Consider the following 19,549-nt stretch of genomic DNA (forward strand, 5'->3'; position numbering starts at 1 on the left):
GTCATTACTACTATCAAGTAGAAGGGCAATTGCAATTTTAGAGGCATAGACATATGCAGTGGTTCAGCATTCCAGATGCAATGCTACTGAACAGATTAAATAAAGGTCAAGCTATGTCAGATAGGACAATTTTGTCATTTAACTATCTTAAAATAGATTTAATTAATGTATATATCTTTTCAAGTTATGACTCAGGAGAATCTTTTGGCTGACTGGAGAGGTTTTGTGCACTTCAGTTTGACATTAGTCTTGGAATAGTAAATGACTGGACTTTCATGTCTACATGATCCAATAAAAGGGGGAAACATTAAGAAAGTATTCTACAGAAAAAATGGCAAAAGTTCATTTATATAAAGGTATTAACAGAAAAAAAATACAAACAAAAATTGGTACTAGAAGAACACCACTAAAACGATTATCCCTCAGGCATTCTGTACACCTCTGTCATGTTAAATTGATGTGAAAAGATAAAGCAAGGTCAACTCATTTAAGTGTAATTATGCCCCTTTTCTCAGCACAAGGGCCAAAATACCATGTGGAGAAGATGGAGAAGAGCTAGCAACTCTTCAAAACATCAACACTGGTATTATGCTTCTGGACAAAATGTCAATGAAAGTCAATGCAGCCTGTTTAGAAAACAAAGGGGCTGCCGTTATTTGAAAAAGTATAGTTTAGAAATTGCATTCAAATTATATTATTAGACTACTTTAGAAGTTCCCTCCAATCATTGTGCAATCCAGTCCTAGCTTTAATAAAAGCAAAGCAGTTAATGAATCTTGTGCAGGGTCAATGCACAATCTATTGGTACTCAACATTCTTTGGAACCACAAATGTGAGATGCATAAGTGCTTTCATCCTCAGCATCTAAAATTATAGGGCATTCTACACAACGAGAAATGCACAACTTATTTGGAATGTAGAGAATGTTATGAAAATATCTATCCACACATGTACCACCCTCTGAGTGAAGAAGTTCCCTGTCAGAGTCCCCTTAAACAGTTTACCTTTTCCTATAGTTCAGGTCCTCAAGTTCCGGCAATATCTATGTAACCGTTCTCTCTCAAGCTTACTGATATCATTCCTGCAGGTAGGTGACCAGAACTGTACACAATATTCCAAATTCTCTTCAAGATGGTGTCAGCAAACAATGTGACCAATGGCAACATCCTGCAGACAGTTTACAAAGCTACTACTTCTACTTCTTTCAAATATGATTCTACTACTAAGCTGCATCCAATTGGAACCTGTGATTTACATTTTGATGGTGTATTTTTGGGTTGATAAAGTGATCTGATGCTTTGCTGTCTCTGAGGGAGTTTGGTGAAGTTGGGAGTGGAGCGTGAGGCCACTCCCGACTTCTGGAAGCCCAGATGCAGGGCGTGAACCTATGATCGACTCCACTGCTCCTCTCTGATTGAGACTTCGAGTAAGGTTGAATTCGACGAAGACGACAGCAGGATGCAGACAGATGTTCCGCACCATCTGCCTGGGTTTGATCGGTCTTCCTCTCCCTCTCACTTGAGGAAAGTGCAGCAGTCTTGGGTTCCATGTTGTAAGGATTGATTGGTGAGGCTCATGGCCTTGTACCTCTTTTAGGGGGGGTCTCTGATATTCATAGTGCATATATTCCTGGATTCTGGTTACTCCTTTTTGCTGTTTTTGAGCAGTTTGATTGAGATGATTGGAGCGGACGAGGGCACCTCGGCAAAGAGAAGCTCTGCAGCCTACTGTTGGCCAGTGGCACAGAGCTGAACTGAACTAAAATGAATATTTCTAGACTCCTGTTTTGATGTTTAATATTCTATGTGTTGTTTATTTGCTTTCTGCCACTTGCGCAATTTGTTCTTTTTTCATGCATTGGGTTTTTGATGTTTTCTTTGAATGGGTTCTATGGTGTTTCTTTGTTTCATAGCTTCCTGCAGGAGGACGAATCTCAGAATTGTATTCTGTATCCCTACTTTGACAATAAAGGTACTTTGAATCTTTGAAATTTGTCCTTACCAATATTTTATCCAACTTAAGTCAACATCCGAACCCAATGCTCTAATTTATGAATGTCAATGTGCCATAAGCCTTCTTCAGAGCCCTAGCTGCCTGTGATGCCACTTTCAAGGAATTATGGAACTCTATTCCCAGATCCCTTTGTCCTACCACATACCATAATGCCCTACCTTTCACTGTATAAGTATTATCCTAGTATTAGTCTTTCCAAGGTGCAACACCTTAAATTTTGTCTGCATTAAACTCCATCTGCCATTTTTCAGCTCATTTGCCCAGATGGTCAAGATCACTTTGAAAGCTTTGATAGCCTTACTCGCTTCCCACTATGCCCCCTATCCTGGTGTCATCCACAAATTTGCTGATCCAGTTTACCACATCATTATCTATAGATGAAAAAAAATCAGGCCTTGAGGAATTATTCACGCCAAGAGCAGCGGGAATCAGGAAGACTTTAAAAGGAGAGCGCTTTTTCTTAAGTGGTTTGATCGAGGCACGACTTCGCAGGCGCATGGACATCAGCAAGTTAGATGGCGGGAAGAATTTAAAAAGAAGACAGCTTTATAGAGCGGGTGATGTAGAGGGAGTCAGATAGGAGTACTTTGGCTCAACGGGGCTTTGGCGATAACGGGTTGAGGTGAGTTAAGTTACTTGTGAAGAATAGAAGTAGGAAGTATGTCTGTGAGGCTGGTTTTCTGTACTGGGTGTCAGATGCACCAGGTGTGTCGAGCTGCTGCTCCTTAGGGACTGGGTTAGGGAACTAGAGATGCAGCTTGATGACCTTCATCTGGTCAGGGAAAGTGAGGAGAGACAGAGAGGAGCTACAGACAAGTAGTCACACCAGGGACTTGGGAGACAGATAAGTGGGTAACAATCAGGAGAGGGAAGGGCAAGAGTCAGATACTAGTTGGGGGGCGGGGAGACCTACTTGGGGGAAGCAACAGTGGCCGCGCCTCTGGCACAGAGTCTGGCCCTGTGGCTCAGAAGGGTAGGGAAAGGAAGAGGATGGCAGCAGTGATAGGGGACTCCACAGTTAGGGGGTCAGACAGGCGATTCTGTGGATGCAGGATAGAAACATGGATGGTAGCTTGCCTCCCAGGTGCCAGGGTCCAGGATGTTTCTGATCACGTCCACAATATCTTGAAGTGGGAAGGTGAACAGCCAGAGGCCATGGTACATATTGGTACCAACGACATAGGTAGGAAAAGGTAGGATGTCCTGAAAACAGACTACAGAGAGTTAGGAAAGAAGTTGAAAAGCAGGGCCTCAAAGGTAGTAATCTCAGGGTTGCTGCCTGTGCCACACGACAGTGAGTGTAGGAATAGAGTGAGGTGGAGGATAAATGCGTGGCTGAGGAATTGGAGGAGGGGGCAGGGATTCAGATTTCTGGATCATTACAACCTCTTTTGGGGCAGGCATGACTTGTACAAAAAGGAAGGATTACACTTGAATCTGAGGGGGACCAATATCCTGACAGGGAGGTTTGCTGAGGCTATTGGAGAGAGTTTACACTAGAATTGCTGGGGGGTGGGAACTGAACTGAAGAGACGGAGGAAGGGGCAATTGGCTCACAAATAGAGAAAGCTTGTAGGCAGTGTGAGAGGGAGGACAGGCAGGCAATAGAGAAGGGATGCGCTCACAGTGATAGTTTGAGGTGTGTCTATTTTAATGCAAGGAGTATCATGAACAAAATGGATGAACTTAGAGCGTGGATCAGTACTTAAAGCTATGATGTTGTAGCCATTACAGAGACTTGGATGGCTCAGGGCAGGAATGGCTAGAGTGCCAGGCTTTAGATGTTTCAGAAAGGACATGGAGAGGGTCAAGAGAGGCGGGGCGTGGCACTGCTTATCAGGAAGGGGTCAATAACTCTACTGGGTGTTTTATATAAACCATCCAATAGTAACAGGGACATCAAGCAGCAGATAGGGAGACAGATTCTGGAATGGTGCAGTAATAACAGGGTTGTTGTGATGGGAGATTTCAATTTCCCCAATATTGATTGGCATCTCCCTAGAGCAAAGTGTTTAGATGGCTTGGGTGTGTTCAGGAAGGTTTCCTGACACAGTATGTAGATAAGCCTATAAGAGGAGAGGCTGTACTTGATCTGGTATTGGGAAATGAACCTGATCAAGTGTCAGGTCTCTCAGTGGGAGAGTATTTGGGAGATAGTGATCACAATTCTATCTCCTTTACCATAGCATTGGAGAGGGATAGGAACAGACAAGTTAGGAAAGTATTTAATTGGAGTAAGGGGAAATATGAAGCTATCAGGCAGGAACTTGGAAGCATAAATTAAGAACAGATGTTCTCAGGGAAATGTACGGCAGAAATATGGCAAATGTTCAGGGGATATTTGTGTGGCGTTCTGCATAGGTACGTTCCAATGAGACAGGGGAAGGATGGTAGGGTACAGGAACCGTGGTGTACAAAGGCAGTTGAAAATCTAGTCAAGAAGAAAGGTTAGCAGGAAGGAGATTAAGAATGTAATTAGGACCGCCAGAAGGGGCCATGAGAATGCCTTGGCGGGCAGGATTAAGGAAACCCCCAAGTCATTCTACAAGTATGTGAAGAGCAAGAGGATAAGACATGAGAGAATAGAACCAATGAAGTGTGACAGTGGAAAACTATGTATGGAACCAAAGGAGATAGCGGAGGTACTTTCTGAGTACTTTGCTTCAGTATTCACTACGGAAAAGGACCTTGGTGATTGTAGGCATGACTTACAGCGGACTGAAAAGCTTGAGCATATTGACATTAAGAAAGAGGATGTGCTGGAGCTTTTGGAAAGCATCAAGTTGGATAAGTCACCTGGACCAGATGAGATATACCCCAGGCTACTGTGGGAAGCAAGGGAGGAGATTGCTGAGCCTCTGGCAATGATCTTTGCATCATCAACAGGGATGGGAGAGGTTCTGGAGGATTGGAGGGTTGCAGATGTTGTTCCCTTATTCAAGAAAGGGAGTAGAGATAGCCCAGGAAATTATAGACCAGTAAGTCTTACTTCAGTGGTTGGTAAGTTGATGGAGAAGATCAAGAGAAGCAGGATCTATGAACATTTGGAGAGACATAATATGATTAGGAATAGGCAGGTCATGCCTTATGAGCCTGATTGAATTTTCTGAGGATGTGACTAAACACATTGATGAAGGTAAAGCAGTAAATGTAGTATATATGGATTTCAGTAAGACAATTGATAAGGTATCCCATGCAAGGCTTATTGAGAAAGTAAGGAGGCATGGGATCCAAGGGGACATTGCTTTGTGGATCCAGAACTAGCTCGCACACAGAAGGCAAAGAATGGTTGTAGATGGGTTATATTCTGCATGGAGGTTGGTGACCAGTGGTGTGCTTCAGGGATCTGTTCTGGGATACCTTCTCTTCATGACTCTTATAAATTTTCTGGATGAGGAAGTGGAGGGATGGGTTAGTAAATTTGCTGATGACACAAATGTTCGGGGTGTTGTCGATAGAATGGAGGGCTGTCAGAGGTTACAGCGGGACATCGATAGGATGCAAAACTGGGCTGTGAAGTGGCAGATAGAGTTTAAACCAGTGTGGTTCATGGTGGTAGGTCAAATATGATGGCAGAATATAGTATTAATAGTAAAGCTCCTGGCAGTATGGAGGATCAGAGGGATCTTGGGGCCTGAGTCCAAAGGATACTCAAAGCTGCTGTGAGACTGTGTGGTTAAGAAGGCATACGGTGCATTGGCCTTCATCAACCGTGGGACTGAACTCAAGAGCCGAGAGGTAATGTTACAGCTATACAGGACCTTGGTCAGACCCCAGTTGGAGTACTGTGCTCAGTTCTGGTCACCTCACTACAGGAAGGACATGGAAACTATTGAAAAGGTGCAAAGAAGACTTACAAGAATTTTGGCTGGATTGGGGAGCATGCCTTACGAGAATAGGTTGAATGAACTTGGCCTTGGAGTGGTGGAGGATGAGAGGTGACCTGATAGAGGTGCACAAGATGATGAGAGGCATTGATTGTGTGGATAGTCAGAGGCTATTTCCCAGGGCTGAAATGACTAATACGAGAGGGCCCAGTTTTAAGGTGCTTGGAAATAGGTACAGAGAAGACGTCAGAGGTAAGTTTTTTATGCAGAGTGGTGAGTGCGTGGAATGGGCTGCCAGCATCGGTGGTGGAGGTGGATACAATAGGGTCTTTTAAGAGACTCCTGGATAGGTACATGGAGCTTAGAAAAATAGAGGGCTATGGGTAACCTGAGGTAATTTCTAAATTAAGTACATGTTCGGCATAGTATTGTGGGCCGAAGGACCTAGAAACATAGAAACATTGAAAACCTGCAGCACAATACAGTATTGTGCTGGAGGTTTTCTATGTTTCCAATTCACCTCAAGGTCCTCTTCCGTAACTTGGATATGGTCTGTGACTTCACTACTCTTTTGCTTCAGATCTATAGTCTCCATGTCTGTCTCCCAAGTAAATACAGATGTAAAAATACCACTTAAGATCTCCTCTATCTCTTTTGGTTTCATGCATAGATGACCATACTGACATTTAAGAGGACCAATTTTGTTATCTCTTACTATCCTTTTACTCATAAGATAGCTGTAGAAATGCTTGGGATTCACTTACGCCATTATTCCCCATACACTTGAGTTTATGCCTCTTTGATTTGCTAAATGGACACTGCATGTGGTAATAATGCCCAATAGGATGATGTAGAAAAGATCAGGAAATTTTATAAACAGTTTTCATTCTGAATCAGACAGTGAAACTTAACATGCACAGCTGCTTCTGGCAACTACACGTAGAAAATGCAGTTGCTATCTCACTATCACAGAAACCGGAAGCTGGGCAACTCCCAAAGAATACTTTCTTTGGCAGTCACAGTACAGCAACACAATGATTGCCACAGAAAGGACAAAAAGCAAGGATAGAGCATGTTACTTTGTTGTGTGGTTGTTCATTCACCCATACGATACAACGGCCCAATCAACCCTTCTCCTGTGTGTGGTCTGAAGCCACTGTAAGATTTAATCTCACGAAGGAGCCTGTGACTAACACCTTACATTTGGTTGAACTATATAGAAATGCTACAATCATAATTGATGATGCCTGTAGAAAAAGCGGAATAATGAGTCTGGCAGATGCTAAACATTGGTGTCCAAGTGGGGGCACTTAATTTGTATCTCTTTACCAACTTACTCTTTGCTCCTTGTTTCATTTTAATAGCAACTTTTGGAAGGTAAACATGAAAATGACCATCATGCACACAATAACATTAGATGTGCAACATAGTGAGTCATGCTCAGGCTAATTTCCAGATGTTTGATAATCATTGGCACAAAATCATCTACCAATGAATCTTGGGTTTTAGTTATTTGCTTTCCAAAATCCCTAAAAAGTTGTTATTTTTATTCAATTGTTTCATTGTTCAAAAGAACAAGATCATCTCTTAATATTCTGGTCATTTCTGGTTTCATGCTACGAAAGGGTGAGGATTCCCACCAAATATAAAGCCACTGAACTACTCCAATATCGTAAATAAAATAAACCAATTAAAGGATACTTTGAAATATTTTCAGATTGACACCATACTATAAAACAAATTGCATCCATCCATAACTTCAAAATGACTACATATTTTTCACACTTTAAGTTGTTTCAAGCTAATCAATCTGAAACATTGTTTATCTCTTTATAGATGCTACCTGACATGCTGAGTATTTCCAATATTTTTTTGTTTCATCTTATAGTAAATGTCAGTATACTATCTATCTCACATTCCTATAGTAATAAAGAAAGATGCTTACGATTTCGTTTCTCGGCATTCTCAAAGTCCTCCTCATTCTCCGGATCGATGTCTTCAGCCTGAGTAATCCAGTCCAGATAGCCCTTGAGATCCTCCTCAAGCTGTTGTTTCTCACGTAATTTCTGAAAGTCTCCTCTGGCTTTGGCCTTTTCCCTTTCTTTAGAAAATTCACTATTTCATAGTGATAGGAATAATTCAAACAGAGAGAAAGAATGAAGATAGAGGAAGGATCTCAATTATCACGTTTTAAGTATTAATTGCCAGCACTGAACAATATAAAACCTGATATTTTCTTTAAATGGAACAATTTTCTTACGCACCCAGTTAGTAATTAATCAGAAATCTATAATGCAATATATTAAGCTCCTAACATGATAACAGACAATTGCCTGGAAAATTTGATTTCAAATCACTGACAGGGAGTGAAATTAATCAAATAAAGCTGTGTACTGCAGGATGAAAAGACCTACAACAGTTAATGATTTATTAAAATTCAATTTCTTCATTTTCATCCTTCAGGGAAGGACCTATCAGTCTTACCCAGTAACTTTAGAACCACAGTCAGTGACAGTATTGATTTTCATTCCTTCCACTGAGTGTCAAATGGATGGTAATATGCAGAAAATTCAAATAGCTTTGTTTCTCCTAATGTTCAGAAAGGTAACTTTTTTTTAAGATTAGATTATGAGAACACTCAGTCCTCTTTTTTGTCATTTAGAAATGCACACATGCATTAAAAAATGATACAGTGTTCCTCCAGAGTGATATCACAGAAAATATTTGGATTGAGTATTTCAAATGAGTAGCACAGCAGCCATCAAAAATAGCAGAGCACCCCATGAGCTCTATAAATCAGGACACACTGCAAGTATACAATGCAAATTTACTTGGAACTCCTTAAACCTTCAAGCTCTATCAGAATGTTATACTGTAATCAATTTATGGAAAACACATCAGTAACTATAATTTCTAATACAAATGATCACACTTCTAGATGAGTTGTTATCGAAAATGTCATAACAGGAAATAAATTTATTTCCATGGTTGCATAATGCTACTTACACTTCCCTCTACAAATACATGGAACTCTGTTTATACAAGGACATAAATATCAGTACTTTTATACATTTAGTAGAGGCTTTGTTCTGAAATATGGACAGCGATCAAATCTCAAGAGTTTTACTAATAGTTTACCGAACTGCTCACTAGGAAGTACGAATGATAAGCTCATTGATGACAGTACTATTTCACGTATTGCTCGGCAGCTCCAAAATGTGCATATATGAATTTCCACACAAAAATATACTGGAACTTAAAAGTATATGCAATCCCATATATTAATTCATTTTGTTTATAAATATCTAATAATTTATTGTATGTGCATCCTTCTACTATAGGAGAAAAGCAGGATATATAGAATTAGAATAAGAAGATAATAAAAAGTCAAGCATTAGTGTAGGACAAATTTTCTTAATTGATGCAATTAAGTTCTTTTTTATATGATATCAATATTTAGCACCAGTATTACTTCTGAGATTAGTAACAGTAATGCAGACTAGTAACAGATTTTGTGTTTATTATTAGCACATTGTAAGATTGTTAACATCTGTACAGACAATAAATGCAACAGAAAAACTTAAAATCAAGAGGATGACTTAAAATAAAAGGCCTTGGATGGAATAGATGAAATTAGGTCAGACACTCTGTGTGCCTAATTAAAGCCTTGATTAATTATTTAGCTTAATTGATACTGTTACTAAAGTCAGCAGGGTCACAAATTGACTTGGAGATTTAAAGTACATCTATCATTTTCTCAATGGAAATATATTCTGTGTATCCTGATGAGTATGCAGTGTGAAAGCAATGGAGTGGAAGAAAAATGAGCTGAAGCCTGCTGATAAAATAACCACATGTGCACAACACATGCTATTGCTGAAATGCAAATCAGCTTGCAAATTCAAGTGTTTAAGTGATATTGCCAAGATTTGCTAAACTCTAGAATTTACTTATCAATTTTGTCATTTCACCTTTCGCTTCTTAATTGCATTTTATTTTTAAAACATTGTTAGACTTGTATATAAATTGTTCAGGCTAAATAAAAATTAATATAATTAATAAAAAATATTGATACAGGTTGCCTGTTTCACGTATTATTTGTATATTTACTGTCAGCCAATCTCTTACCAGAAAGATTTAAATTGTGAAATTTATTCTTTTAGACGGGGACTTGATGCTATAATTCTTTAAATTTAGTATTTTTTTCATTTGCATTCTTTCTTCTCAATATGATCTCACAGTACACTCTTTATTTCCCTTTTATATCTGACATGGATCAAATTAACACAATATAATTCAACCAATTTGTTTCTTAATTCTTAAGTGGTATTGATTATTTTGATGCATTGAAAATTCTGCTATTAACACCCTTGAAACACCCTCAACCAAACAACACAATTTTCACCACATATTCCCAACAAATTAGACAACATGTGATCAAGAGTGCTGAAAAAAAAAACAGCTTAATATGTCTGAACTTAACACATCTAAAATCTTCTTTGACAGGATCCAGTTTGAGAGGGAAGAGGAACAGCTGCAAATAAAAAAAAATACACACTAGATCAAGCCCCATCTGTGGAGAGTGAAATACAGTTAATGTCAAGTCAATTATCTTTCATCAGAAAGGCTTGCCAAGTTAATTGTTTCTCTCTTCATGGAAGCTGCCTGATATGCTAAGTATTTCTGTTTTTGGTTAACTCTGACCACACCTGCCCTGAACGAGAGGTGAGACTTATAATCATTTGAGGGTGACAGCTGCTGATGCTTCTCAACAATGCTCTAAACCAGGGGTTCCCAACCTTTATTTTAATGCCATGAACCAATACCATTAAGCAAGGGATCTGTGGACCCCAGTTTGGGAACCCTTGCTCTACGGCTATAAATTTGCCTTTCTCTTCAAACAAAGGAAAAGGATACTTGTTGAGAAGTGTGATGAAGTGTGATGTCAAAACAGAATCTGAAATCTCCAGTGCCTCAAGATGCTAAAACTGGAATGAAATGCCATCCATTCAGAAAATAGAACAGAGAACAGTAAAATACTCCCCAATATCTTTCAATCATCTACAGATCTACAGATGTACCATGGAGAGTATTCTAACTGGTTGCATCACCATTTGGTAAGAAGGGGCACTATTCACTACACAGGATCAAAAAAACCTGCAGAAGGTTGTAAACTCTGTCAGCTCCATCATAGATATCAGCCTCTCTGGCATCCAGGATGCCTTCAAAAGACGATGATTAAAAAGGTGTCATCCATCATTGCTGACTCCCATCACACAGGACATGCCCTTTTCTCATTGTTATCATCAAGGGGAAGGTACAGGAGCCTGAAGACACACACTCAACATTTCAGGAACAGCTGGTTCCCCTTCACCATCAGATTTCTAAATGGACAATGAACCCATGAAAGCTTCCTCAGTATTTTCCCTCTCTTTTTGCACTACTTATTTATTTTTATATATACCTGTAATTATAATTTATAGTTTTTACTACTATGCATTGCAATGTACTGCAAAACAACAATTTTCACATTATATGCTGGTGATATTAAAGCTGATTCTGAAATCAAGTTATGAATTTTTTGTCAGAGATCTGATAGGTACAATTCTAATAACAGCAAAGAAGTGCAACACAATCCAAGCCAGGGCAGTCAATTAATCGTGACTATCTATTCGATCAGCTTTAATATGTTCTTCCTATAAGGTATACAAGAAGAATATGCTGTGGCTGCTTTGACAATACCTCCAAAACCTGTTTTGTACAAGATCTTGGAGATCAAAGGGGTAAATGGTGTGAGCAGAATTATCTGCAGCTTAATGTGAAAAAGACTAAGGAGCTGGTGGTAGACCTGAGGAGAGCTAAGGTACCGGTGACCCCTGTTTCCATCCAGGGGGTCAGTGTGGACATGGTGGAGGATTACAAATACCTGGGGATACAAAATGACAATAAACTGGACTGGTCAAAGAACACTGAGGCTGTCTACAAGCAGGGTCAGAGCTGTCTCTACTTCCTGAGGAGACTGAGGTCCTTTAACATCTGCCAGACAATGCTGAGGGTGTTCTACGAGTCTGTGGTGGCCAGTGCTATCATGTTTGCTGTTGTGTGCTGGGGCAGCAGGCTGAGGGTAGCAGACACCAACAGAATCAACAAACTCATTTGTAAGGCCAGTGATGTTGTGGGGATGGAACTGGACTCTCTCACAGTGGTGTCTGAAAAGAGGATGTTGTCTAAGTTGCATGCCATCTTGGTCAATGTCTCCCATCCACTACATAATGTACCGGGTGGGCACAGGAGTACATTCAGCCGGAGACTCATTCCTCCAAGATGCAGCACAGAGCGTCATAGGAAGTTATTCCTGCCTGTGGCCATCAAACTTTACAACTCCTCCCTTGGAGGGTCAGACACCCTGAGCCGATAGGCTGGTCCTGGACTTATTTCATAATTTACTGGCATAATTTACATATTACTATTTAACTATTCATGGTTCTATTACTATTTATTATTTATGGTGCAACTGTAACGAAAACCAATTTCCCCCAGGATCAATAAAGTACGACTATGACTATGACTAAATATATGGGAATACCATCACCAAGTTCCTTTACAAATCAAAACACTTAACTGTTCTGAGTACAAATTACAATTCCTTAATTTTGAAATATTCAATATTCAAAATTATCAAACCCTCTATCATGGTAATTATGTTGTAATTACACATACATACTTCAGCAGTTCAAGACAGCAGCCAATAGCTACTCCCCCAGGGTATCTACAAATGCAGAGTAGGCAGCAAGCTTGGTTATGGGCAACACAAACAGAATGCTGGAAGAACTCAGCAGGCCAGGCAGAACCTATGGAAAAGAGTAAACAGTTGATGTTTCGGGCTGAGACCCTTCATCTGAAACGTCAACTGTTTACTCTTTTCCATAGGTGCTGTCTGTCTTGCTGAGATCCCACAGTATCTTGTGTGTGTTGCTTGGCTTTCCAGCATCTGCAGATTTTCTCTTGTTTGGGCTTGGTTATGGCACTTACTTCTCAAGAATGCATATTTTAAAAAAGTATTCCATGAACTACTTTGTCAGCTTTAGGAAACCCAAGTATACCTGAAACAAGATTGCAAAATTGGTATTTTATTTAGCATCACACTCAATTTCCCTGGCCCAGTTTTGTGTATTGTACTGGCAGAGTGCATTAAGATTTGCAAAGCCTGTGCTTGATAAATCAGACGAAGAGAATAGTATTAATTTTGATCATTGAGGTTCATCATCTCTCTACATTAGTTCATTAGTTACATAAACAGAAAAAAGTTGATTCAATTATTCAGATTATTGTTCTAACAACTTTCATGGTGGGTTCTTTTCCCTGGAGCAACAGAGAATGAGGGAAGATTTGATAGAAGCTTTTAAGATTACGAGAGGCAGACTAGAGTAAACAGACAGTATATTTTTCCTCAGTAACGAAATACCCAATATCATGTGCATGCATTTGAGGTGGGGGGAGGGGGGTGGAGTTCAAAGGAGATGTGCAGGGGTGCAGAGCAAGGTTTTCCTACACAGAGAGTAGTGGATTCCTGGAATGGTGGAAGCAAAAACAATAAAGGTGTTCCAAACCTTTGTTGGTGTCTTAGATGTGCACATGAATGTGCATGAAATGAAAGGATATTGACATTATGCTGGCAGAAGGGATTAGTGAATGAGAATTTAAGTGGCAGGTCTTCAGGCCCTTTCCCCAGAATATCCTGATAGTCTTTTGACTGCTAGCTGCTCTCTAAGGTCTTTAAACAATGTTTAAAACTCTCTGATATTTAGAAACATTGAAAAGTACTCTATCCCACACACTGCATGACCCAGGAATTCAAAAATGCCACCTTCATTGAGAAACTCCTTTTGTCATCGATTTGATGTAATACACCTATGAGTCAATGCAATTTAGTGAAATAAAGATGTGCTTTTAAAAATGGAATAGTTGCGAACAATTTATGAAATGAGAACTTTGGACTGTTTTAATGTTCCATGCTTGTTTGTCTTGAACTTGATGGGTTTTACAAAAATGTAAGATCAGCAAGGACGGCACTTAACTTGTCTCTCCTCTTAATATCAATAAGCATATTTATCATTTAAAGCAAAAATGTGTGGAGCCTGGCTAGCAACACATACTTATTCAATGATATTCTTGAATTAACTTTTACTTCAATTAAAGAACCACCTCCAATTTCAAAAATGGCCTCCAGTATATTTTCTGTACCAAGTGGGGTACTTTTTCTATTTTGATGAGTGACAAAATACTTCATTAATCTCTCCTCATAATATTTGGTCCTTTGATGATTCATTACAGCCAAAGAGTTGCTCCTACATTGGATTTTCCATCGCTTATCCAAATATCATAAAAGCCAGGCTCTCTCTGCAAGCTACTTCTTTGCTTTTTGACAAATCAGAGATATAGGAAAGTGTTCATATGCAAACACAGAACTGTACTTGTGTTCAGTTTTGACATTTTATTCCACTGAGCGAATGCACGCCTTAAATTTATCTGATTCCCTCCATATGAAGAAACACTGCAGATATTCAGCAAACTTTGAAATAAATCTCATGGTCAATATAGGGATAAACTGGCCTAATCTTCCTATTCACGCCAATGAAACTTTCTAATAACATTTATTAAAATACCAGAGTATCTAACTTCCAACTTACTTCCTGTTTTGATTCCTAGCATGTATTAAAAGCAATATTAAGCAAGCTCCTTCATAACAATTGTCATTAAATATATAATACATCAATGCTAAGTTATATAATGTAATGATATAATTTAGTATAATATAACATATGTGCCCCTCAGCTATGTGGAGTACTTCGCCATGTATTCAACCTGAGCCTGAGGCTCTGGAGGGTTCCTGTACTGTGGAACACATCCTGCCTCGGCCCTGTGCCGAAGACGCCGCGCCCCAGCGGCCTCATTGACTACAGACCGGTGGCATTGACCTCCCACATCATGAAGACCCTGGAGAGACTTGTTCTGGAGCTGCTCCGGCCTATGGTCAGGCCACACTCAGCGCCCCTCCAGTTTGCCTACCAGCCCCGACTAGGAGTTGAGGATGCCATCGTCTACCTGCTGAACCGTGTCTACGCCCACTTGGACAAGCCAGCGAGCACTGTGAGGGTCATGTTTTTTGACTTCTCCAGTGCGTTCAACACCATCCGCCCTGCTCTGCTGGGGGAGAAGCTGACAGCGATGCAGGTGGATGCTTCCCTGGTGTCATGGATTCTTGATTATCTGACTGGCAGACCACAGTACGTGTGCTTGCAACACTGTGTCCCCCACAGGGTGATCAGCAGCACTGGGGCTCCACAGGGGACTGTCTTGTCTCCCTTTCTCTTCACCATTTACACCTCGGACTTCAACTACTGCACAGAGTCTTGTCATCTTCAGAAGTTTTCTGATGACTCTGCCATAGTTGGATGCATCAGCAAGGGAGATGAGGCTGAGTACAGGGCTACGGTAGGAAACTTTGTCAAATGGTGTGAGCAGAATTATCTGCAGCTTAATGTGAAAAAGACTAAGGAGCTGGTGGTAGACCTGAGGAGAGCTAAGGTACTGGTGACCCCTGTTCGGGGTCAGTGTGGACATGGTGGAGGATTACAAATACCTAGGGATACGAGTTGGTAATAAACTGGACTGGTCAAAGAACACTGAGGCTGTCTACAAGAAGGGTCAGAGCCGTCTCTATTTCCTGAGGAGACTGACGTCCTTTAACATCTGCCGGACGATGCTGAGGATGTTCTACGAGTCTGTGGTGGCCAGTGCTATCAAGTTTGCTGTTGTGTGCTGGGGCAGCAGGCTGAGGGTAGCAGACATCAACAGAATCAACAAACTCATTCGTAAGGCCAGTGATGTTGTGGGGATGGAACTGGACTCTCTGACGGTGGTGTCTGAAAAGAGGATGCTGTCCAAGTCGCATGCCATCTTGGACAATGTCTCCCATCCACTACATAATGTACTGGGTGGGCACAGGAGTACATTCAGCCTGAGACTCATTCCACTGAGATGCAACACAGAGTGTCATAGGAAGTCATTCCTGCCTGTGACCATCAAACTTTACAACTCCTCCCTTGGAGGGTCAGACACCCTGAGCTAATAGGACTTATTTCCTGGCATAATTTACATATTACTATTTAACTATTTATGGTTTTATTACTATTTATTATTTATGGTGTGACTGTAACGAAAACCAATTTCCCCCGGGATCAATAAAGTATGACTATGACTATGATGAGGCTGCGTAGTTGTGGTAATTAATAGAATTTTGCAACAGGTTTGTTTCAATATAGGAAATCATAGAATAGAATACACAGTTTGTTCTGCTACAAAGAATAACAGGGGTCATAATAAAATGCATTAAATTATCATTCACTTTTATTTAGCATTATTTTGTCAAATAATTTTGTATTACATTTATATTCATGCATTTTTGAAAGCTGTAAAAATGCATGTATGATGTACCTTATTTCATGATGTAAAGGATATTTACAACAATTTCACTTAATGTTAAAACTAAATGTTACAATGCTGGGTTAGTATTTTGAATAAATGCAACCCTTGTAATTTACTTGAGTGAATATATATTGTTAAAGCTTTCATTCTGGTCCATAGACAAGCTGACCACCATACTGTTACAACATAAAGTACATGAAATATTGAGATTAACATTCTATAGTACATAAACTGACTTAAATAAAAAGCATTATTTTTGCTCATAATAAGCTTCATAATCGTAAACTCAACTGGATTGTTAAAAGCTCCTTGTGTGTCCTCTCTAATTATTGATGGTTTAATATACAGTAATTAGGAATGGGATAACAGATTGAGACCCACAATTTTGAATGATTTTTATGATCTCAGTTTTGTGGTGCTGGGAAATGTGAAGAGAAGAAATACATTTATGTTCAGGTATAGAGTCACCTTAGTGAAAAATAAAGCCACAGATTCTTAGCTTGCTCTCGAACAAACAGCAATGGTGGGTAGAGATCTTATAAGGAAATTAGTTTGGCGTCCTACTAAAAAGATAAGCAGCTGACTATCTTCATGTGAAAAAACCTTAAAATGATGCCTGTTTTCTTTGAATTTGGTTAACTCTCTCTCTGCGGGAAAGCACCAGATTTTGGTTTATCCTTTCCTAATGGTCTGATGCTTTATCCTTAATGCTTTATCCTTAGTATAGCAGAAAAAAATGTTTTCAAAATATTATTTATAATTTAAGTTGTTGATGTTTATAATTCACAAATACATATATATCTTCTTCTTTCAATGGGCGTCTTTATCTACATTGGCCAAGGAACAATTCTCTTTATGATTTGGTTAATTCATCTCGTCAAATACTAAATTATAATGGAAAACTCTTAGAATAAATGAACATAATTTATTATAAAAGAAACTGAATATCATCCAAGTAAACCACCATGAAACAGAGCTGAAATAATTATTAAGTCCAGTAAATACACATCAATTCATTAGAGAACTGCAGTCATGTTGTTTGCACTCACATAACACAAAACTTCATTGAGCCCAAAAATAACTATCGGTCACACTGCAAACTGTATGTTATAGGTCCCAGAAATAGGATTTTTAAAAATTTTATATGAATGATGCACGCTCATTATTTTAAAATCACATGCAGCTAACACAAGCCGAATGCATTATTTCAAAAGCAACTTCTTATCTCATAGTGTTACAACTTGCTCTCAATTCACTGCATCAAGAATGTTTGCCCATTAAATAGCCACCTTCCAAACGCAAGCTGCATGCAAAAAAGCACATTTGTTTAATGAGAGCACCTTGAAGGAAGCAGAGGCAGGTACACATAGCTTAACTGCTTACCCACTAAGTACACCAAGAACGAGATTAAGTACAAAAAATGAGCCTAGGATGATGAGGCTAACAAAATATATCCATGGCCATTCTAATCCAACCGAGTCATTAACCTGAAAAATGGAGAAGATGCATTATGGATTTTATGCAACTAAGGATGGCAAAGTCCCTCAGCCAGCCACTTTGTTTCTTGGAAATTAGATTTCATCGTAAAAGATTATTTTTAACAACCTCCATGTTTTTAGGCTCACTTTAAAGCACTTTTATCAAAGTGCACTGAGAATGATTATATTTATGATGCACTTTCTCCTTCATAGGCAGAAATGAGGTCATAGTTTTTCTGCCTTTTTCCCAAAGTTCAACATGGCAACTGGATTTAGGACTTTGCATTACAGACAAAATAAAATGTTAGCTTACCCGCTCAATACACCAAGTACAAGATTAAGAACGAAAAAAGATCCAAAGATGACGAGACTGACAAAATAGACCCAAGGCAATTCATATCCCATGGCATCATTCATCTGTAAAGATGACAGTAAGTTACAGTCGTGGCCTAACTACAAATTTTAATAATTAAAATATTGTGAGGCTGTGCAAAGATGAACACCTGAACTACTATTGACATTGAAACATAAAAAATCCTCTTTGAATAACAATTGCATATCTGAGCAAACTTGACAATAACTAAATGTTTAAATACAAATTATACTAGAGAATATAACTAGATAGAGAGCTATGATTACCAATAATTTAATAAGCCCTAAGTAAATATCCAAATAACAAAATAATATAGGCATTCATTCGTCTCATGAGACCATGGATTTGCATCTTGGAAGGTTTCCAGAGCGCAGGCCTGGGCAAGGTTGTATGGAAGACCAGCAGTTGCCCATGCTTCAAGTCTCCCCTCTCCACGACACCGATGTTGTCCAAGGGAAGGGCATTAGGACCCATACAGCTTGGCACCGGTGTTGTTGCAGAGCAATGTCTGGTTAAGTGCCTTGCTCAAGGACACACACTCTGCCTCAGCCAAGGTTTGAACTAGCGACCTTCTAATCACTAGACGAACACCTTAACCACTTGGCCAAGCGCCAACAAAATGATAGAACTCTGCATTACAAAATAGGAGAGTCCTGTTGGAATCCAACTTTGACTGATTTCAAACTTACACATAATCCAGTAACACATTCAACATACAGTTAGCAGGTTAATCCATGGATATGGACTCATTGCACATATGTGGACTTACGACATCCAGGACTACCTCTCTGTAATCATTATTGAATCCATGCTTGTCACTAGGTTAATAGGTGACTATGAATTGTGATGGTCCATCTGGACCCACCGCTGTTCAAAACGCTTTGCAAATATTTAAATTTTAAGCCTGGACAGTACAGATTAAAATTTGCCAGCAATACCAAAATGGTGGTACATACAATTTTCAAAAACAAAATAATGGAAACTCCTATAATATGGACGATGTTGGAGAGAGAGAGGGAGGGAGAGAGAGAGAGAGAGAGAGGGAGAGGGAGAGGGAGAGGGAGAGGGAGAGGGAGAGGGAGAGGGAGAGGGAGAGGGAGAGGGAGAGGGAGAGGGAGAGGGAGAGGGAGAGGGAGAGGGAGAGGGAGAGGGAGAGGGAGAGGGAGAGGGAGAGGGAGAGGGAGAGGGAGAGGGAGAGGGAGAGGGAGAGGGAGAGGGAGAGGGAGAGGGAGAGGGAGAGGGAGAGGGAGAGGGAGAGAGAGGGAGAGGGAGAGGAGAGAGAGGGAGAGGGAGAGGGAGAGGGAGAGGGAGAGGGAGAGGGAGAGGGAGAGGGAGAGGGAGAGGGAGAGGGAGAGGGAGAGAGAGAGAGA

General features: G+C 39.9%; 1 protein-coding gene across 1 annotated transcript in view; it reads right to left on the reverse strand.

Annotated features, from left to right (window-relative positions):
• LOC134356872 (voltage-dependent L-type calcium channel subunit alpha-1D-like) overlaps positions 1-19,549 on the reverse strand; it is a 395,212-nt gene that overhangs the window by 183,486 nt on the left and 192,177 nt on the right. Inside the window, exons 8-9 of the mRNA XM_063068094.1 lie at positions 18,120-18,223; positions 7,786-7,955 (exon numbers count right to left, since the gene is read on the reverse strand). Coding sequence (XP_062924164.1) covers positions 7,786-7,955; positions 18,120-18,223 — 274 coding nt within the window. The remainder of the gene's footprint in view (positions 1-7,785; positions 7,956-18,119; positions 18,224-19,549) is intronic.

The sequence above is a fragment of the Mobula hypostoma genome, chromosome 15 (genome assembly GCF_963921235.1).
Source record: "Mobula hypostoma chromosome 15, sMobHyp1.1, whole genome shotgun sequence".
NCBI classification, from domain to species: Eukaryota; Metazoa; Chordata; class Chondrichthyes; order Myliobatiformes; family Myliobatidae; genus Mobula; species Mobula hypostoma.